This window comes from Balaenoptera ricei, chromosome 4, assembly GCF_028023285.1.
Source record: "Balaenoptera ricei isolate mBalRic1 chromosome 4, mBalRic1.hap2, whole genome shotgun sequence".
NCBI classification, from domain to species: domain Eukaryota; kingdom Metazoa; phylum Chordata; class Mammalia; order Artiodactyla; family Balaenopteridae; genus Balaenoptera; species Balaenoptera ricei.
Genome location: NC_082642.1, coordinates 11,584,103 through 11,606,948, shown reverse-complemented (window position 1 = coordinate 11,606,948; position 22,846 = coordinate 11,584,103). Strand labels below are relative to the sequence as shown.

General features: G+C 35.4%; 1 protein-coding gene across 1 annotated transcript in view; it reads right to left on the bottom strand.

Moving 5' to 3' along the window:
* Positions 1-3,321: 3,321 nt before the first annotated feature.
* The window catches only part of LOC132365115 (phospholipid scramblase 2-like), a 41,301-nt gene continuing 21,776 nt past the window's right edge, over positions 3,322-22,846 (bottom strand). The window contains exons 4-7 of the mRNA XM_059921812.1: positions 12,785-13,005; positions 9,899-10,060; positions 5,834-5,995; positions 3,322-3,381 (exon numbers count right to left, since the gene is read on the bottom strand). Coding sequence (XP_059777795.1) covers positions 3,322-3,381; positions 5,834-5,995; positions 9,899-10,060; positions 12,785-13,005 — 605 coding nt within the window. The remainder of the gene's footprint in view (positions 3,382-5,833; positions 5,996-9,898; positions 10,061-12,784; positions 13,006-22,846) is intronic.

Genomic DNA, 22,846 nt, shown 5'->3' with positions numbered 1-22,846 from the left:
AAAACTTAATTTTCATTTTTATTATATCTGTAGGGATGCATAGTGTTCTATTTTATTTAATGGTAATAGTCTCTTATAAAATATGTTGATGCTCAAATTGTCCTTAATTTTGCTGGTTGGAGCCCTTTCAGTTTTATCCTTTTGACACGCCACCATCATTCCTTGAGCACCTCCTTGCCTTTCCGTAAGTTGTTCAAGGCTTATCTTATACATTTCCTGGCTTTAACGCTGGGAGCAACCATTTCTCAAGGATCCCAGTTCAGGTAGGGAATGGTATTTAGAAGCCAAGAGCTAGAGATTGGTGGGCAGAATAATGACCCGAAATGTGATGCTTTTCCTTTGTTCTTTTCAGGGTGAAAAAGACAGGCAAAGGGAGCCCCTGTTCTGAATGAGTCCATGATCCGACATCTCTCTAAGTCACATCATCCTGAGGGACAGAAGCTCTGAAGGGGTAAGGTCTCTACACAAAGGCAGGCATAGGAAATAGGGAATAAGACCACAATACCTTTATAGGATTTCTTTTTGTCCCACATACTTTGATCCTTTAAATGTCTGTGATTAAATGGTGCTGAATTGATTGAACCTTTTTGATAAAAATAAAATGAACTGGACTGTGGAAATATCATAGAATCTATGCCACAGAAATCATTTTACTAAAACCTAACAATGTCTGTAATATTGTTTTGTTAATAAATAATCATATTAGGTATTATTTAACAACATAAATAGGTATTTTCATGAATTTTTCTGTTACATGGTAAATTCATTCATCTGAAAGAATGCAGTCTGTCCTGATTGCAAATAAGTTTTCTTACTTTTTTTATTATTCTCATGGCTCCATCTGAATTTTCCCTTTGGATTTTCTGTTGTGCACAAATGTAAGTTGATATATCTGTTCCTCAGGAATCACCTTTTCTCTCTATACTATGTGTTTATCTGACTTCCAGAAGAATTTGTAAAAAAATATATATATATTTTTTTAAAGACAGCTTTCCATCTTTTTAATTATTATTATTATTATTATTTTTTATCTTATGGCTGTGTTGGGTCTTCGTTTCAGTGCGAGGGCTTTCTCTAGTTGCGGCGAGCGGGGGCCACTCTTCATCGCGGTGCGCGGGCCTCTCACTATCGCGGCCTCTCTTGTTGCAGAGCACAGGCTCCAGACGCGCAGGCTCAGCAATTGTGGCTCACGGGCCCAGTCACTCCGCAGCACGTGGGATCCTCCCAGACCAGGGCTCGAACCCGTGTCCCCCGCACTGGCAGGCAGACTCTCAACCGCTGCGCCACCAGGGAAGCCCTGTAAAAATCTTTTACCTTATTGTGTCATCTTTCTATGTTATGCAGTCTACTGTTCCACTGTCTCCGTCATACTTTAAAATGTAGTCAGCATAGTTTACAACTTTAGTAAAATTTTGCTGCATCAGAATATTCCTGCCTGTCCAGAAATGAATATGCAACATTCCCTCGAATCTCACTGAGATTACAAATTAAGACATTTGTTGCAATTCCTGGTATTTTTCTTATTTAAATTTCTAATTTTTTATGTTTGATCATTTTTCTCTTTGTAAATACTTAAAGAGAAGTTATTTGTCTAATATTTGAACTTAAATGAGTTCTGCAGATAGTGCGTGGGTTTCTGCTCATATCTTCCCTGTACAGTTGAAGAAGGAAGGAACTGTTCAGATCGGTTGCTGTTTTACTTTGCTTAACCAGAGATCCTGAGTCTTATGCAAATAAGTGAGAGAATGGAGTCAGGGAAGCTGAGGAGGAAAATGAAAGCAAGATGTAGCTGTCACAGAGGTAATGTCAGTCTTTTAGCCTCATTTTGGGTTGGTTGTTGTACTTGACAGCTGGCTTAGAAAGCCCTCCCCTTCTCTAACTGGCATAACTAATGCCACTAGGATCCAGCTGTGCAAGTACCTCAGTTTACCTGGCATGCAGTCTGTACCAACTCTAAACTGAACGTGAATACCTCTGTTACATCTTATCATTGTAGTCTGGCATCTGGTGAATTACTTAGGCTAATTAAAGGTTGTCTAGACATTGCTTTTCCTGAAGCTCCACTGCCCTCCCAGTGTTCTCAACTAGTGGTGTTGGAGTTCTGCTGAGGATGAAAAGTCTCTCCCCTAAGTTCTTATTTCCTAAGCACACTTTTCCTTTCCATGAGGTAAACTGTGGGTTGGACATCTCCTCTCACTCGATTCAATTTTCTGTACGAAACAGAGTATAAAAATTCCTCTAACTTGCCGACAGATAGAAATCCTAGTTTGTAGTACTGGTATCAGTTTTACTAATGGTATCATATGCTTTTGCTCCTTTTAAAGGTGATTTAAAAGGGAATGAGAGGTAAATGTACAGGGTTCAGAGTACCACCTGAATTAATTATTCATAGTTTGTTTAAAAATATCAAATATGCAAAGAACTATATCAAGAATTTTTTATCAGTTATTTGATTATTGGTATTAATATAAATGATAATAGACCATTATTGAAGTTTATGCTCTGTGAAGGAATATGTCTGTCTGTGAACACCTAGAGTGATCTCATAACTACTATGTTCTATGAATGATAGACTATATGAGGTAATAATTCCATATTAAAAATTACTACAAAAATTGTAACAATACCCTAGTTTTAGAGTGAGTGAGACTTTAAAATGTATCCTTCTTTTGCGATAGAGTCATATCTCTCTTTGTTTACTGAAGAGCATCAGATATTGGTAATTTATATTCCTGTTAATAAGTTTTATTTATAGTAGCAGGTTAGATTATAGGTGAAGTTTATATAGAGTGAATTCCTGCATATAAAACAAATACAGATATTACTTTTCCTCAATAATACGCATATTAAGTATTATTTAAACATAATTATAAAAGAAATTTAATATATATTAGTGTTAACTTTTGAATATACAGTATTTGCAGAATAACATTAGTTGTTACAAATGAAAAAACTAGATTTAATTAAGTATATTTTAATTTCTTTAATAGTCTTTAATTAATTTTTGCTATAAAATGGAAAAAAACAGACTATAATTCAAAGCAGTTTTTCATAAGAAGATTCATGTCTAAAGTTAAAAAGTCCAAAAAATTTCTTTCAAATACACAATGAACATTCAAAGAAAATGCGTAAAAACATTTATAAGCCAGTGAACAGAAAACAAACTGTATAGTTTTGAAGGGAAATCACATACCTGCACTACAGGCATCACAGAGTATTTCACATAGGGTATAATGACTTTCAAGGAAAACACACTGAGGTTTCCTTTTTATAGTCCCAATCAATATAGACACCAAATTTTCTGAGACTTTTAGGAGATTGTTACCACAATCCTACTGTCAGAAACTTAGTGCATCCAGTGTTTTCATAAAACATGAAATCCTAAATTTAAAAAAAATACAGATATGAATTTTCAGCAGCAAAACAGATATAATTCTCTGATGCAGAAATGCTAAGGGATCTGATAAAACATAGTAATAGATCTGTTAAACCAGAAAGATTAACTGTAAAAAATAAATCTGGGTCAAGTCTATAGCTACATAAGTTCTACCTTCAGCTTTTCATTTTAATAGCAGTTAAATCCTATTACTCATTCATTTGTTGATACCTGCATGAATTTAATTACTCTTTGGTAATTTCTCTATATTTCACTTTTTCTAGTCTCCCTTGGAATCTTCTTTGAGTTTTTCTTCCTCAACTTTTTGTGGTCCTTCTCTAGCAATACAGCTTGTGACTAGAATTGCATGTACAATTTTTAGACTTTTTTTCCCCTAAGAATGACAGACATCTCAAGAGTCAGAATGCACCTTAGCAATGTTTGTGTCAGTTTCATGATTTGTCTTCCAAATTTGCTTACTGTGTTTTCCAGTTTATTCCAGTCCATCAATGTCTATTCAGACCCCCTCCCCTATGACCTTAGCCAAGTCCTATGGAATTTACTTCTCTCACGTCTATATATTTTCCTTTATCCCTTCAATAGAAATAATTTAATCCTTATTGCAAGTCACTTGTAATTACACTATTGCAATTTTACCTCTCAAATTCATTTTTCACATAGACACCAGGATTTATCTTTCTAAAATTTGGATTTATAACTATTTTATTTATACCTAGTTTAAAACCAACCAATTAACAAAACAATTTTCAATGAATTGCCAATCTCTACAAAATGTTGCTTAGTCCTTTAGAGGAAGGCTAAAATCATTTCATAATAATCCCATCACCACCCTCAGTCCCATTAACTATCTAGCCAAACACTGCAGATTGCCTCTCTTCCCTAAACACACAGTATCTTTCAATTATCCTGCCTTTGGTTGAACTATTCCCTCAAGGTGAAGGTTAGATTTTGCTTTCCATGTAAAATGAACACTTATTGAAAACACAATTTTTACATAGAACTACTCTGGTTATATTAAAAGTTATTCTAGAAAATAAAATAAGCATATCCCAAATTAGACAAAATTGCATAACAAAGTCCTAAAGACCCCTCACCCAGCTTCAGTAATTATTAACGTGACCAATCTTGGTTCAGCAATTATTCCATCTCTTAGATCTCCCTACCCTCACCTTTATTGTTTCTAAGCAAACCCTGATATAATACCATTTTATACTGAAGTACTTCAGGATTTGCCTTTAAAAGATATGGATGGTGTTTTCTTTGATATAACCACTATATCATCATCAGAGATTTTAAAAAGCCTTAATAATTCATTAATATCATCATTTCCCTGAATGCCTTGTAAATGTGTTTTTACATTGATTTGTTCAAATCGATATCCAAACATGGTCTACAAACTGGGTAAGGTTGATGTGTCTCTCCTTTTTTCATATTATTTTTTATCTTTTTATCTTCCTTGACATTTATTTGTTGAAGGAACTAGGTCCTCTTTGCTATATATCCTCTCACCTTTTAGTTTTTTCTGATTGCATCCCCAGGTGAATGTTTAAGGTAGTTATCTAATGATTCCAAATCTTGTTTGCAAATTGGAATCACCTGGGAGCCCTAATCAGCTTAAAGACTTGGTCCCACTTCCAGAGATTTTAGTTTACTAGATCTGGGTGCAGTCTTGACATAGGGAGTGTGAAAGCTACCCAGGTGTTTCTACTGTGCAGGTTGGGTTGAAAATCATTGCTCTGTCCCAGATGTCTTTGACTTTGGCTGCATATGGAATCATCTGGGGAGTTTTACAAAGCTCTGATGCTGAGCTTCTGACTTAATTGAACTGGAGTATGATTTGGCACTTGGGGTTTTTGAAATCTCCCTAGGTGATTTAATGTGAAGGCAGGTTTAGGATCATTGCTCTATCCCATGTATTTCCTCTAAATTGGCAGTTCATCTAATGGCTTGATTGGCTATATACTCTTCTTGCAGATTACTCTTGTAATTAATCACTAATACACTCTTGTATTAGATGATTTAATTTAATAGTGAATCAAGAGGAAATTTCCATGTTTCACTGAGTTTTATGACATGTTAAGCCCATAGTTAAAGTATTCCCCAAAGCGCCAATTTTGATTTTTTTAATACAAGCCCCAAAGACCAGGGCCTCTCCTTAACACATAAGGTCCTTATACTGACGTGTGAAATTGAGTTGACTTTCCAGAAAAAAACTAGTCACAGTATCAGGAGAAAATGGAATTTTCTCCACAGTATCAGGAGAAAATTCACAGTATCAGGCGAAAATGGAATTTCAGAGCAAGGATTAAATGGCATGCCTTTGAATAAAACCTATGAATTTAAGAAGGTCACTTTTAAAATGTGAAATTTAATAAATCATTTCAGAATGATACCAGAAAAACCATCTATGCCCAAGATTAGCAAGAAGAAACTTACAATGAGGAAACATGCGCCAAGCATCACAGCTTTCATTTTCACATCAACATCTGCAGGGAACTGGATGCGAAAGTTACTGTAATTTGTACATATCTCTCTCACAATTCCAGTAAACTGCTTGGAAATCTTGCCAACCACATATTTTCCATCAAGAGATTTAATCTAAATTGAAAAAAAGGAGGCAATCTTAAAGAATTCTAGAAAACCAATAATAAAACTACCTCCAAAATTGGAATAAAATGAACACTCTATTAAATTATGTGCCATAACGAACTTTGAAAATTATATCACTCATTAGATGCATATAGAGTCCCATATGTGTTTATAGATATGTGAAAAAACTGTTTCTTTGCTATAGAGAACTTATAAGAAAGTAGCTTTGGTAAAATATTTAATATTTTTTATTTTACTTTAAGACAGACAATAATAAATGAGTTGAATTGATCCCAAATAAAAGTTAATCAGGAAAAGATACAACCATGAAATGAATGAAATGTTTCTTTGATGAAATTTCTAGAAGCCATCAGGAAGGTAGTTTAAACTCCCATCTGAATTGTGCTTTAATACCAGCACAAAGAGTTGGCATAGGCTGAGTGTTTAAAGGTGATGGAAACCCCATTATCACCCACTGTCAGTAGGAAAATGTGAAATGCCAAGAGCCTGGAAGAGAGGACTGGCAGTTTTGAGTGAAGTAAAGTAACCAATAAATAACTTGATGGGATGCTGCAGGTTAAAGCTTGGGGTAAGACTTGACAACAGGAGGGGATGGGGGACAGCAAAAGAGGAAGTATATGAAACAAAAAAGCTCCAATAAAATTTTTCTAGTTTTACAGTTCTGCCTGAGGAAGGCCAAGGGCCATGATAAAGAGATGAACAGCTTAAAGCCAGAGAAACGCTCCTCACCAAGTGGGCATGTGGAGGCTGAACGTAGTCCACACTTGCCAGGGTATGTACAGGCAGAGTTATGTCAAACCAGGAAGAGAAGTGTCCTTTTCAGATGTGCGCAAGGTACCACACATGCTGGCAACAACCTTTGGAGCCCTGGCTCAGGTTGGGACTAGCTACATAAATGTGGGCAAACTAGAAACAGTTGACTCATTTTATTTGGATTTGGGTGGTTAAGGTCTTTAAAAACCTGAAATAAACTTCTAATGTGAACACTGTGATATCATGGATTACTGTTCATCAAATAGTCATTTCAATCCCCTCCCTCTGTACGCCTAGTATACTTCCTTGTACATTGAAATTAGGCTTGGCCATGTTCCTTGTTTGCCAATGGAGTGTTAGTGGATGTGACACCAGCAGAGACCTTAAACATGGCCGAGTGGTTTTGCCTTGGTCTTGCTCTCCAGTGATCAGCCACTAGAAAGCATGATCTGGGCAGCTGCTGTTGCTACAGCTCCAGGATGAACATACCTGGAGCAGACCTGAGACCAACTGGCAGCCTAAATCAGAGCCATGTGGCTGAGCCTAGGTATATCCCCCAGATGCTGCTGACCTGCAGATCCATAAGCATGAGAATAAATGCCTATTTTTTTAAGCCACTGAGCTTTAGGGGTTACATGTTACGTAACACCATTGTGGCAAAACAGATTAATACAAATCTCTTGCACACCTTCATTTTTTATCTGCTAATAGCTGTCATTTAAGCTTATGTAGCTAGTAAAGAAATCTTTTTTTAAATTTATTTTTAATTTTTGAGATATTTAAAAACTTAAAAAATACAGTAGATAACTTACCTGCCACCATAATCTTACTCTTAGATATTAACATTTCCCCTTCTTGATTCCTATAGCAGGAAATTTTAAACTGTACCAAAATTCATGTAAGAAATAAAAATTATAATATTTTTTAATGAAAAGCATCAGAAATAGGAATAATGACTTCCAACTGAAAAGTTATTAGGACCAGGTAATTTTTAGCTAAATTCTAGGTAAATTTTTAAAAGGAGAAAATTTTTATAATAAAGTTATTTCAACCCTGAAATAATTAATTAGTATTTGTGACACAAGAAGAAATACAGATTTAGTTTTTTTATCCCTCATTCCTGACATAGAGCTCTAAAACTCTTGTAACTTTCTGATTGATAGGGATTATAGGAGAGTCTTTTGTCATAATATGTGGTCTTTGTCCCAGGCTTCTCAAACATCAGACATCAGAATCATCTCCAAATTTTCTTTCGTCTTCAACACAAATCAAATCCATGAATCAGTTCCACTCAGTGCACTTATAACAAATCTGAATTATTTTCTCCTTTAGAATGACATCTGCCCCTTCAGGTTCAGGGTGTATTTCTTTTCTACTCCAAGTTCCCATGACCATTGAAACCGTGATGGAGTCCATGTTCCATAGTGGTCCCTCATACTGTTCAATCCTGCTTTAAGGTGTCAAACTCTCCATCTGAAATTGATCCAAGTGAGTATTTCTCATTCTCTGAAAGATGGTACCTAGTTAGCGTCATTCCAGAAGTACAGGAGAGAAGTTTACTCATTACATATAATGGATGCTTTAAAGTGTTTTAACTGGCTTCCCCCAAACAGAATATATGCTGCCTAAACTTTTGTTAATATTATTCCATAAATGAATAATTGTCTTTCCATTCCTCTGAATCTTTGATATGCCGTCCTCTACATGGAGAAGTATTATTATTTATATACCTTTATATAAATTTATTATACATACATATTACACACACATATTTTATATATATATCCCTATAAAAGAGCTTTATAAAATCTCTTTACCTGTGTTTTCTTAGAATTACTCATCTCTTTTATTAGACTCTGAAGTCTATGAGGGGAGTGATTCATCGTCATATAACCAGAGTCTAAGAGAGGAATTAAAAACTATATGATTAGGGAAGCCAGGCAGATAATGTAAAAGAAAGATGCTGGATAGTGGGAAACCTTAGGAAGTCAGGGGACAGTGGCAGAGTTCCCACATCTTATCATAAGGGGGCAACCCTGCTCAGTGTTAGGAGAATTTTGCCCCTTTTATGGAAATGAGGGGGTCCAGTTTAGCAGATTTTATGAGTTTCCAAGAGAATCATGATATCAAGATAAGTTGTAAAATGTCTCAACCTGTAAACATTTGCAACTAAATAGTTTGGACTGTGGGGCTAGGCCTCATCTGTTTGGAAAATTGCTGTGATGAAATTCTTCTGTGTAGTAAATACACTGATATATTATGGTTTATAGAGATCAAGTTAATACAAGGACAAAGGAGAGACTATAAAGAAGCATAATTGGGTAGTACATCTTACATTATCTTTCTTAAAATTCTCTTTGCATAATCGGGCTTTTTATAGGAACCCAAAGATGTCAGAGCTTCTGAAGAGGGCTTAGAGCATTGGCAGCCTGTGTTTCAGACTAAGGAAGGAACATATGCTTTGGCAGTAGCACTTTGATGACAATGTTAGCATTCTAATTTCAATGGATAACACACAGTACCTCCATACAGAAAACACCATGTTTAAATGTTAGATGTTTTGCTTATATTTATTTGACTATGTTTTTTCTCTTTTTTCACATTTAGAATAATTAACACTGATTTTTTTTTTAAACCAGATTTTATATTTTATTCAAATCACATTTATTTTAAATTTATTTATTTATTTATTTATGGCTGTGTTGGGTCTTCGTTTCTGTGCGAGGGCTTTCTCCAGTTGCGGCAAGCGGGGGCCACTCTTCATCGCGGTGCACGGGCCTCTCACTATCGCGGCCTCTCTTGTTGCGGAGCACAGGCTCCAGACGCGCAGGCTCAGTAATTGTGGCTCACGGGCCTAGTTGCTCCGCGGCATGTGGGATCTTCCCAGACCAGGGCTCGAACCCGTGTCCCCTGCATTGGCAGGCAGATTCTCAACCACTGCGCCACCAGGGAAGCCCCAACACTGATGTTTAATAAGAGCAAAAACCGCCTCTCTAACCCAAGTTAAATATATAAGCACATTACCTTCCTCTTGAGACCAGTATACATATATTTATTAATATATTTGTAACATCTTACAACATTATAATATCCTTATATTAGAAGAGCCAATCTTATAAAAATTATCACACCTCTTACCTCAAAATCAACATCTCCACAATAGCTGCACATACAACATGGACCAATAATTCTTAGTATATCCTTTCTATTCTCATTTTGAATTCTAAACTTTGGCAGAAATGGGTGCCTGATCTGAGTAACGTAACCTATTGGTATTCCAGGAGGAGCATGGATTTCTATCTAAAAAAGCAAAATAATAAATATAATATATCATCATCATCATTGTCACCATGTATCTAATAAGAGCTCTCATCAGTATATTATTTTTTACCAAGCCTACTGAGGTATAATTAACAAATAAATTGTAATATATTTAAGGTGTACCATGTGATGATTTGATGTACATGTACATTGTGAAATGATTACCACAATCAAGTTAACACATCCATCACCTCATATAGTCACTTTTTTCCGGTGTGAATAATTGGAGTCTACTCTTAGCAAATTTCAAGTATACAGTACACAGTGACCCTTGAACAATGCAGGGGTTAGGGGCACTGACTCCCCTGACCCTCCCCCACCCTCCCCCAGCACAGTCAAAAATCTGCCTTTACAGCTGGCCCTCCATATCCAAAGTTCTACATCTGCGGATTCAACCAACCACAGATTAGGTAGTACTGTAGTACTGTAGCATGTATTTATTGAAAGAGATCCATGTGTAAGTGGACCTGTGAAGTTCAAACCCATGTTGTTCAAGGGTCAACTGTAATATTATTAACTACAGTCATCATGATATACATCAGATCCCTAGAACTTATTTTATAACTGAAAATTTGTACTGATGACCAGAATCTCCCCATTTCCCCCACCCCTAGTCTCTTGCAACCACCATTCTAATCTCTGTTTCTAGGAGTTAGATTTTTTTTAAAATTTTCACATTTAAATGATACCATACTGTATTTGTATTTCTCTGCCTGACCTATTTCACATAGCCAAACACCCTCTAGGTACATGCATATTATCACAATGGCAGGATTTTTTCCCCTTTTTTTGGCTGAATAATATTCGATTGTGTGTGTATTTTTAGATATGTATATAAATGCTGTCTGTCTAGATCAATCTTATAAATATATTCTTTATCCATTCATCTGTCAACACACACTTAGGTTGTCTCCATATCTTGACTTTTGTGAATAATGCTGTAATTAACATGAAATGTAAATATCTTTGAAAGCCTGATTTGATATCTGTTGGATATATACACAAAAGTAGTATTACTAGATCATATAGTTGTCCTCTTTTCAATTATCTGAGGAAACTCCATACTGTTTTCTATAATGGCTGTACCAATTTACATTCCTAACAAGAGTGTACAAAGGTTCCCTTTTCTTCACATCCTTGCCAACATATATTTCTTGTCTTTTAAAAAGAGCCATTCTAACAGGTGTGATGTGATGTGTCATTGTGGTTTTGGTTTGCATTTCTGATGATTAGTGATATTGAGCACCTTTTCATATATGTGTTGGCCATCTGTATGTATTCTGTGGGAAGACATCTATTCAGGTCCTTTGCTCACTTTGTAAGGGCAAGATATTGTTTTATGCACCACTTAATTCACACTACATTCTTAGAAGGTTGGTTCTATTCCAATTTATAGAGGAAGTAACTAAGGAACAGAGAGGTTAATTAACTTGTATCAGATTCCCCAGCTGCAAAGTGGAAGAGATGAGACACAAACATGGGGAGGCTGCATGCACAGTCTCCACTCTGAAACACTGCTCTACTGGTCTCGTATATTTTAAAATTTCCATACTTAAGAAAAATGTCTAAATTATTAAGAGCTCTTTACTTAAACTCCTTAAAACTCAGTTGTTTAGATGTATGGACAGAGCCCTGATCACTGGGGCAATTTTCAGATATGAGTGGCAATAGTGCTAGGATAGAAAGAAAATGGGGCCTAGAAGCTTCGTTCTGCTATACAGTTGGGCGACTTTGAGAGCATCCCAGTATGCTCATCATAACTGAGGATTTCCTAGGGCTGTTTAAGATCAATAATACAACATATGTTAATGTGCTCTGTAAATTGTAGAGCATATACCATCAAATTCTGGTTTTCCTCAGATACTCTTATGATAGATATACATGGAAAACAAAATAACTCGGTATGAACAACTTCAGTTATCCTTTCAAAATAAGTGCAGCATTAGACATCAAATCTCTATGTGCTTGTATCTCTGTGTGCCCTGCTCTCACAGCTACCCATATGGATGACTGAGTGACCCAGGCAGTGCTGGTCTCAGGCCAATGGAGATATAGGCAAAGGCCGACTTCCTATAAACACTCTGTGCCCTGGCGTCTCCCCTGAGATCCATGTTCGCTATCAGAGGGCTGTCAAGTACTATGAAAGAGACACCTGGTCTTTATGGAGCTGACGGTGCTCACAATTTGCATACCCCTATTACAGGGACTCAAATGTATTAACTTTTTTTTTTCAAATGGAGAACTGAAAACACAGGAGTTGAGATTTCTCAGAGGGGGCCTCTCCTAGGTTTGCTCCTTGTAGGTTGGCTAAAATAATGAGATGAACATATGTGTTCTTTCCTCACTCTTCTGTCCACTTGCCTCTGGGGTGGCATTCGAGGAGATTCTCTATGGGGCCCTCGTGGTCATTTCAGGTGAGGGACTTGACCGAGGTGACCTACATTCTCAGCTCTCCCTGAAGATCAAGAAGTCTGGTCTCTGAGATCTCTGATCTCACCCCCGGGGGGCACACTGTTCAGGGACGTGGGGCTAACTGCTCACTCTTTTCCACCTGCCTTCCTTCCTACAATTTACCCTCAAGCATAAACCAATAGCTGGCGGACCACTTTTCCTTTAAATCTCATTTGATTCTATAGGTTCACTGAAAGGGTGAAAATTCTTGCTGAACTACTTCACAAAGTACCCAGGTAATTGCTTACTGACCTCCTGAAGGCAGCAGGGGATACAACACCAGATAAACCTTAGTGGTCTCTCCAGGGTTATGACTTCTCGGCCTATAAGATCAAGAATCCTCACGGTAAAAGGCCTAAAACCCCCAAAGCAATGTCGGGTACAGCAGTCAGTATCCTCTGCTGCAAAGTAAATCTTCTGTCCAAGTCTGTTCTTAATTTCATATTTGTTATTTGTTTCAATGTGTATTATGACTGAAAACATAGAAGATAAAATCATAATCATCATATGTTAAAAACGTAGATTAGATTGAAATATTTTTAGATACTTCATATTACATTGGGCAAGATGTTCAGAGATGAACTAGAGTTAGAAAAAAGGGAAAGAGAGAGAAGGAGGAGAGGGTATTAAGGTACTGAGAAATTAAGAAGATCTAAGTGAGACATGGAAGAGAAAACAGTATCCTCTGCTGCAAAGTATATCCTCTGTCCAAGGCTGTTCTTAATTTCATATTTGTTACTGGTTTCATAACTTACTATGGCTAAAAACATAGAAGAGGAAACCATAATCACCAGTATATTAAAACTATCTAGAATCTAAATATTTAGACATATTTTTAGACATTACTTTAGATTATATTTATCGAATAGGTAGAAAAGGAAAGGTGTTTAAAGATGATCTAGACAGAGAAAAAAAGGCAAAGAAAAAAAGGAGGAAATGGTATTAAGGTACTGAGAAATTAAGAGCATCTATGCAAGATATGGAAGAGAAAACAACTCGTATCTTCCTAATTCCATGGACCCATGTCAGAAAGGGAGACTTTGCTGTGAGGGATGGTGCCGTGCTGTCGATGGTCACAGTCGTGCTAGGTGAATGCAGAAAATGTCTACTTGTCATGTATTCAGCTATGGAGGGGAATATAGGATGATTGCTATGTTTATGCACCATATAGTATTATATTAAGTAAATTGGCTTGAGATACAGTTTTATAAACCACAGTCATGGCTTCTCTTTCTGCACTGTTTGAGGAAGGTGTGAGAGGGCTTTCTCTCAATGCACACATGTGAAGAGGGAGAGACTGAAAATGGAAGGTGAGGTAGGATGTCACCCTGGGCCCAGGGCACCCTTGTTTAGCTCAGCAGTGGTTGTTCAGAAGTGGGAAATGGGTATTAGACAAGGGGAAAGGCGCTTGGCAACCAAGGCTGTAAGTAGGAGGATATCTAGACCACTGGCATCCTAAGTGAACTCTGTACCTTAGCAGGGGCTAATCTCTTCACAGCGGAAACAGAGATGTGCTGACATCTGACACCCACGTGGTATCTTACCAAAGGGCTTCCCACATTGAACCACACTTTGGAAACCCCTCCTTGCTTAAAGCCAGGAGGGAGCAATTCATGGTCCCACTTGTCCACAGCCCTCATTAACATGGGTCATAGGATGTCAGAAGCCACCAAAAGTGGCTAAAAGTGATTAAAAGATATGTATGGAGACGAAAACCACTCTCTAATATCGGTGTGGATAGACTTTTAGTCAGATGGAGATGTTCACGAATTTTATCACAATGACCTCTCTTTAAGTGTCTTTACTCTGATTTAGACAGGGCTTGACTCTGCCTTTAAAAGAACCATTCTTGACATTGCCATCTCCCAGTCAAAGTCTAATGAGAAAAAAATTAAACTGATTCATGAGATGGGATCTATTACCAAAGTGTTTCATTAAGTAGCTTAATCTCAAAAATCTTCAGTTTTTTTGTAAAATGAGATCAATGGGCTTACATAATCTCTAAGTTTCCTTCTAGTTACTTAAAAAATGAAAAGAAAACGAAGAATCTATGGTTATGTCTTTATGATGTATTAAATTTTTAACTTGGGAAAGGAATAATTGCTGGTCATAGCCTCAGATGCTAAAAATAAACTGAGTAATCATCATCACTTTATACTACTTTTAAGGTTATAATGTAGACTTCCATTTAGAAACAAAAAGAAAAGAAGAAAATTAAAGACATTCCTTTTAAAAAACTGAAGTTATCAAGAAGTAAATTTGTTAATTTATATTTAATGACAAAGACATATGTATATTTCACAAATACATATAAAGTTTTAAAACCTAAACTATAAATGGAGTGCTGTATGATGTAAGTATCTGTATTTTGGGGTTTTATAATCTCAATAATGTGTGCTTTAGAATAATACATTTAAAAAAAAATCAGAATACAAATTATCAAACAGCTCCTTTTGAGAGAAAACTTTGTTTCAAGAAACTAAACAAAACCAAGAACATTATAAATATCTAATACTATGCATTATAAATAATGTTTATTGAAAATGATACTTTTAATTTTTTGTTGAGATGCTATTGACATATAACATTGTATTTATTAGTTTTTGGTGTACCTCATAATGATTGATATATCTACTTAGAGTGTAATGATTAGCACAATAAGTTAACATCCATCACCACACCTAGATAAAAATGTCTTTTCCTTGTGAACTGATTATTTAAGATTAGCAACTTTCAAATATATAATACATTGTTGTTAATTATATTCACCATAGTGTAAATCACATCCCCAGGACTTAGTTTACTTAAAACTGGAATTTGTACCTGTTCACCCCCTTCCCTCATTTCACCAACCCACTACACCCAAACCTCTGGCAACCACCAATCTGTTTTCTGTATCTATGAGTTCAGTTTTTTTTTTTAATTCCACATATATTGAGATAAGACATTATTTGCCTTCTTTTTCTAACTTATGTCATTTAGCATAATGCCCTGAAGGTCCATCATGTTGTTGCAAATGGTAGAATTTCCTTATTTTTCTGACTGAATAACATTCCATTGTGTGTGTGTATGTGTGTGTATAACTATATCATATTTTCCTTATCCATCTATCTGTCAATGGAAACATAGGTTGTTACCAAGTCTTGGCTATTGTAAATATGCTGCAGTGAACATGGGGGTGCAGTTATCTCTTGGAGATAGTGATTTTGTTTCCTTTGGTTAAATACCAAGAATGGAAAAAAGGGAACTGATCATATAGTAGCTCTGTTTAATTTTTTGAGAAATCTCCGTACTGTTCCCCACAGCAGCCCCTCCACTTTACATTCCCATCACAACAGTATGCAAGGGTTCCCTTTTCTCCACATCCTCATGAACACTTGTTGTCTCCTCTCTTTTTGATAATAATCATTCTAACAGGTGTGAGGTGATATCTCACTGAAGTTTTGATTTGCATTTCCCAGATGATTAGTGCTGTTGAGTGCTTTTTCATGTAATTATTGGCCATTTGTATGTCTTCTTTGGAAGATATCTTATCAGATCCTCATTTTTAAGTCATTTTTAATCAATTTTCCTTTCTACTAAGTTGTATGAGATCTTTATATATTTCAGTTATTAGTCCCTTATCAGAGATGATTTGCAATATTTTTTCCCATTCCATGTGTTGCCTTTTCATTTTATTCATGGTTTCCTGTGCTGTAAATAATCTCTTTAATGTAGTCCTTCTTGTTTATCTTAGTTTTTGTTATGTGCTTTTGTAATTTATCCAAGAAAACATTGCCTAGACAAATGTCAAGGAGCTTATTTCCTATGTTTTCTTCTAGGAGTTTTATGTCTTACTTGCAAGACTTTCATTTATTTTGAGTTGATTTTTGTGTATGGTATAAGATAGTAGTCCAGTTTCATTCTTTTGCATGCGGCAATCCCGTTTTCCCAACACCCTGTATTGAAGAGACTGTTGTTTCCCGTTGTATATTGCTGTTCCTTTATCATAAATTAAATAACCACGTGTGTGCAGGTTTATTTCTGGGCTCTCTATTCTGTTCCCTTGATCTGTGTGTCTGCTTTTATGCCAATACCACACTGTGTTGATTATTATAGCTTTGTAATATGGTTTGAAATCAGAAACCATATTACATATGATATAATGCCTCCAGCTTGTTTTTCTTTCTTGACATTGCTTTGGTTATTCATGTCTTTTGTGGTTTTGTACAAATTCTAGGCTTGTTTTTTCACTTTTGGTGAAAATTGCCATTGGAATTTTGATAGGGTTTTCATTGAATCTGTAGATTGTTTTGGTTAGTAAGGACCTTTGAACAATATTAATTTCTTCCAATCCATGAGAATATCTTTCCATTTATTTGTGTCTTCTTCAGTTTCTTTCACCAATATCTTTCAGTTTTCATTGTACAGATCTTTCACCTCCTTGGTTAAATTTATTCCTAGATATTTGATTCTTTTTGATGCAATTGTAAATGGAATTGTTTACTTAATTTATTTTTTAAGATACTTCATTGTTAGTGTATAGAAATGCAACTGATTTTGTATATTGATTATGTATCCTGCAACTATACTGAATTTGTTTATTAGTTCTAACAGTTATTGGAGCAGTCTTTAAGGTTTTCCATGTAATATCATGTCACCTGCAAATAGAGTTTTACTTCTTCATGATTTGGATGCCTTTTATTTCCTTTTATTGTCTAATTGCTCTCTCATGGACTTCAACTGAATAAAAGTGGATAGAGTGGGCATTCTTTTATTCTTCTTGATCTTAGATGAAAACCTTTCAAATTTTCAGTGTTGAATATGATGTTAACTCTGGGCTTGTTATATGTGGTCTTTACTATGTTGAGGTATATTCCTTCTATAGCCAGTCTTTTGAGAGTTTTTTTATCATAAATGTATGTTAAATTTTGTCAAATGCTTCTTTTTTGGCACCTATTCAGAAGATCATATGATTTTAATCCCTCATTTTATTAAGTGTTGTATCACATGGCTTGATTTGCAGATGCTGAACATCCTTGCCTCATTGGAATAAATCCTACTAGACCATGTGTATGATTCTTTGAATGTATTGTTGAATTCCATTTGCTTATGTTGAGAATTTTTGCATCGATGTTTTTCAGGGATATTGGACCATAATTTTCTCTTCTTGTACTGTCCTTATCTGGTTTTGGTATTATGGTAATGCTGTCTTTGTAAAAAGAGATTGGAAGTGTTATCTCCTCTTCTGTTGTTTGGAAGAGTTTGAGAAGGATGACTATTTTTAAATTAATTTTTATTGGAGTATAATTGATTTACAGTGTTGTGTTAGTTTCTGCTGTACAGCAAAGTGAATCAGTTACACATATACATATATCCACTCTTTTTTTAGGTTCTTTTCCTATAGAGGTCATTAGAGAGTATTGAGTAGAGTTTGCTGTGCTATACAGTAGGTTCTTATTAGTTATCTATTTTATATACAGTAGTGTATACTTGTCAATCCCAATCTCACAATTTATCCCTCCCCCCCTTCCCTGTTGGTAACCATAAGTTTGTTTTCTACATCTGGGATTCTATTTCTGTTTTGTAAATAAATTCATTTGTACCATCTTTTCAGATTCCACATATAAGTGATATCATATGCTATTTCTCTTTCTCTGACTTACTTCACTCAATATGACAATCTCTAGGGTCATCCATGTTGCTATAAATGGCATTATTTTGTTCTATTTATGGCTGAGTAATATTCCATTGTATATACATACCACATCTTCTTTATCCATTTCTCTGTTGATGGACATGTAGGTTGCTTCCATGTCCCGCCTAGTGTAAATAGTGCTACATTGAACATTGGAGTGCATGTATCTTTTTGAATTATGGTTTTCTCTGGGTATATGCCCAGGAGTGGGATTGCTGGGTCATGTGGTAGCTCCATTTTTAGTTTTTAAGGAACTTCATACGGTTCCCCATAGTGGCTGTGCTAATTTACATTCCCACCAACAGTGTAGGAGGGTTCTCTTTTCTCCACACCCTCTCCACCATTTACTGTTTGTAGAAGTTTTGATGATGGCCATTCTGACTGGTGTGAGATGATACCTCACTGTAGTTCTGATTTGCATTTCTCTAATAATTAGTGATGTTGAGCATGTTTTCCTGTGCTTTTTGGCCATCTGTATGTCTTCTTTGGAGAAATGTCTATTTAGATCTGCCCATTTTTTAATTGGGTTATTTGCTTTTTGATATTGAGCTTCAGGAGCTGTTTATATATTTTGGAGAATAATCCCTTGTTGGTTGCTTCATTTGCAAATATTTTCTCCCATCCTGAGTGTTGTCTTTTTGGGTTTTTTTTATGATTTCCTTTGCTATGCAAAAGCTTTTGAGTTTAATTTGGTCCCATTTGTTTATTTTTTTTTTATTTTTATTACTCTAGGAGGTGGATCAAACAAGATCTTGCTGTGATTTATGTCAAAGAATGATCTGCCTATGTTTTTCTCTGAGAGTTTTATAGTGTCTGGCTTTACATTTAGGTACTTAATCCATTTTGAGTTTATTTTTGTGTATGGTGTTAGGGAGTGTTCTAATTTCATTCTTTTACATGTAGCTGTGCAGTTTCTCCAGCACCACTTATTGAAGAGACTGTCTTTTCTCCATTGTATATTCTTGCCTCCTTTGTCATAGATTAGGTGACCATAGGTGTGTGGGTTTACCTCTGGGCCTTCTATCCTGTTCCATTGATGTATATTTCTGTTTTTGTGCCAGTACCACACTGTTTGATTACTGTAGCTTTGTAGTATAGTCTGAAGTCAGGGAGCCTGATTCCTCCAATTCCGTTTTTCTTTCTCAAGATTGCTTTGGCTATTCCAGGTTTCTGTGTTTCCACACAAATTGTAATATTTTTCATTCTAATTCTGTGAAAAATGCCATTGGTAATTTCACAGGGATTGCATTGAATCTGTAGATTGCTTTGTGTAGTATAGTCATCTTCACAATATTGAGTCTTCTAATCTAAGAATATGGTATATCTCTCCATCTGTTTGTTTCATCCTTGATATCTTTCATCAGTATCTTATAGTTTTCTGAGTACAGGTCTTTTGCTTCCTTAGGTAGGTTTATTCCCAGGTATTTTATTCTTTGTGATGTGATGGTAAATGGGATTGCTTCTTAATTTCTCTTTCTGATCTTTCATTGTTACCATATAGGAATGCAACAGACTTTTGTGTATTAATTTTGTACCCTGCAACTTGACCAGATTCATTGATGAGCTCTAGTAGTTTTCTGGTAGAATCTTTAGGATTTTCTATGTATAGTATCATGTCATTTGCAATCAGTGACAGTTTTAGTTCTTCTTTTCCAATTTGGATTCCTTTTATTCCTCTGATTGCTGTGGCTAGGACTTCCAAAACTGTGTTGAATAAAAGTTGAGAGAGTGGACATCCTTGTCTTGTTCCTGATCTTAGAGGAAATGCTTTCATTTTTTCACCATTGAGAATGATGTTTGCTGTGGGTTTGTCGTGTATTGCCTTTATTATGTTGAGCTAGGTTCCTTCTGTGCCCACTTTCTGGAGAGTTTTTTTTATCATAAATGAGTGTTGAATTTTGTCAAAAGCTTTTTCTACATCTGTTGAGATGATCGTGTGGTTTTTATTTTTCAGTTTGTTAATATGGTGTATAACATTGATTGATTTGTGTATATTGAAGTATCCTTTCATCCCTGGGATAAATCCTACTTGATCATGGTGTATGATCCTTTTAATGTGTTGTTGGATTCTGTTTGCTAGTAATTTGTTGAGGATTTTTGCATTTATATTCATCAGTGATACTGTCCTGTAATTTTCTTTTTTTGTGGTATCTTTTTCTGGTTTTGGTATCAGGGTGATGTTGGCCTTGTTGAGTGAGCTTTGGAGTATTCCTTCATCTGCAATTTTCTGGAGGAGTTTGAGAAGGATAGGTGTTAGCTCTTCTGTAAATGTTTGATAGAATTCGCCTGTGAAGCCATATGGTCCTGGACTTCTGTCTGTTGGAAGATTTTTAATCACAGTTTCAATTTTATTACTCATGATTGGTCTGTTCATATTTTCTATTTCTTCCTTGTTCAGACTTGGAAGGTTTTACCTTTCTATGAATTTGTCCATTTCTTCTAGGTTGTCCATTTTATTGGCATATAGTTGCTGGTAGTCTCATGATTCTTTGTATTTCTGTGTTGTCTGTTGTAACTTCTCCTTTTTCATTTATAATTTTATTGATTTGAGTCTTCTCCCTTTTTTTCTTGATGAGTCTGGCTAAAGGTTTATCAATTTTGTTTATCTTCTCAAAGAACCAGTTTTAGTTTTATTGATCTTTGCTATTGTTTTTTGCATTTCTATTTCACTTATTTCTCCTCTGATCTTTATGATTTCTTTCCTTCTACTAATTTTTGGTTTTGTTTGTTCTTCTTTCTCTAGTTGCTTTAGGTGTAAGGATAGGTTGTTTTTTTGAGATTATTCATGTTTCCTGAGGCAAGGTTGTATCCGTATAAACTTTGCTCTTAGAACTGCTTTTGTTGCATCCCATAGGTTTTGAGTCATCACGTTTTTGTTTTCATTTGTCTCTAGGTATTTTTTGATTTCCTCTTTGATTTCTTCAGTGATCCATTCTGTATCTATGAGTTCAGTTTTTTTTTTTAATTCCACATATATTGAGATAAGACATTATTTGCCTTCTTTTTCTAACTTATGTCATTTAGCATAATGCCCTGAAGGTCCATCATGTTGTTGCAAATGGTAGAATTTCCTTATTTTTCTGACTGAATAACATTCCATTGTGTGTGTGTATGTGTGTGTATAACTATATCATATTTTCCTTATCCATCTATCTGTCAATGGAAACATAGGTTGTTACCAAGTCTTGGCTATTGTAAATATGCTGCAGTGAACATGGGGGTGCAGTTATCTCTTGGAGATAGTGATTTTGTTTCCTTTGGTTAAATACCAAGAATGGAAAAAAGGGAACTGATCATATAGTAGCTCTGTTTAATTTTTTGAGAAATCTCCGTACTGTTCCCCACAGCAGCCCCTCCACTTTACATTCCCATCACAACAGTATGCAAGGGTTCCCTTTTCTCCACATCCTCATGAACACTTGTTGTCTCCTCTCTTTTTGATAATAATCATTCTAACAGGTGTGAGGTGATATCTCACTGAAGTTTTGATTTGCATTTCCCAGATGATTAGTGCTGTTGAGTGCTTTTTCATGTAATTATTGGCCATTTGTATGTCTTCTTTGGAAGATATCTTATCAGATCCTCATTTTTAAGTCATTTTTAATCAATTTTCCTTTCTACTAAGTTGTATGAGATCTTTATATATTTCAGTTATTAGTCCCTTATCAGAGATGATTTGCAATATTTTTTCCCATTCCATGTGTTGCCTTTTCATTTTATTCATGGTTTCCTGTGCTGTAAATAATCTCTTTAATGTAGTCCTTCTTGTTTATCTTAGTTTTTGTTATGTGCTTTTGTAATTTATCCAAGAAAACATTGCCTAGACAAATGTCAAGGAGCTTATTTCCTATGTTTTCTTCTAGGAGTTTTATGTCTTACTTGCAAGACTTTCATTTATTTTGAGTTGATTTTTGTGTATGGTATAAGATAGTAGTCCAGTTTCATTCTTTTGCATGCGGCAATCCCGTTTTCCCAACACCCTGTATTGAAGAGACTGTTGTTTCCCGTTGTATATTGCTGTTCCTTTATCATAAATTAAATAACCACGTGTGTGCAGGTTTATTTCTGGGCTCTCTATTCTGTTCCCTTGATCTGTGTGTCTGCTTTTATGCCAATACCACACTGTGTTGATTATTATAGCTTTGTAATATGGTTTGAAATCAGAAACCATATTACATATGATATAATGCCTCCAGCTTGTTTTTCTTTCTTGACATTGCTTTGGTTATTCATGTCTTTTGTGGTTTTGTACAAATTCTAGGCTTGTTTTTTCACTTTTGGTGAAAATTGCCATTGGAATTTTGATAGGGTTTTCATTGAATCTGTAGATTGTTTTGGTTAGTAAGGACCTTTGAACAATATTAATTTCTTCCAATCCATGAGAATATCTTTCCATTTATTTGTGTCTTCTTCAGTTTCTTTCACCAATATCTTTCAGTTTTCATTGTACAGATCTTTCACCTCCTTGGTTAAATTTATTCCTAGATATTTGATTCTTTTTGATGCAATTGTAAATGGAATTGTTTACTTAATTTATTTTTTAAGATACTTCATTGTTAGTGTATAGAAATGCAACTGATTTTGTATATTGATTATGTATCCTGCAACTATACTGAATTTGTTTATTAGTTCTAACA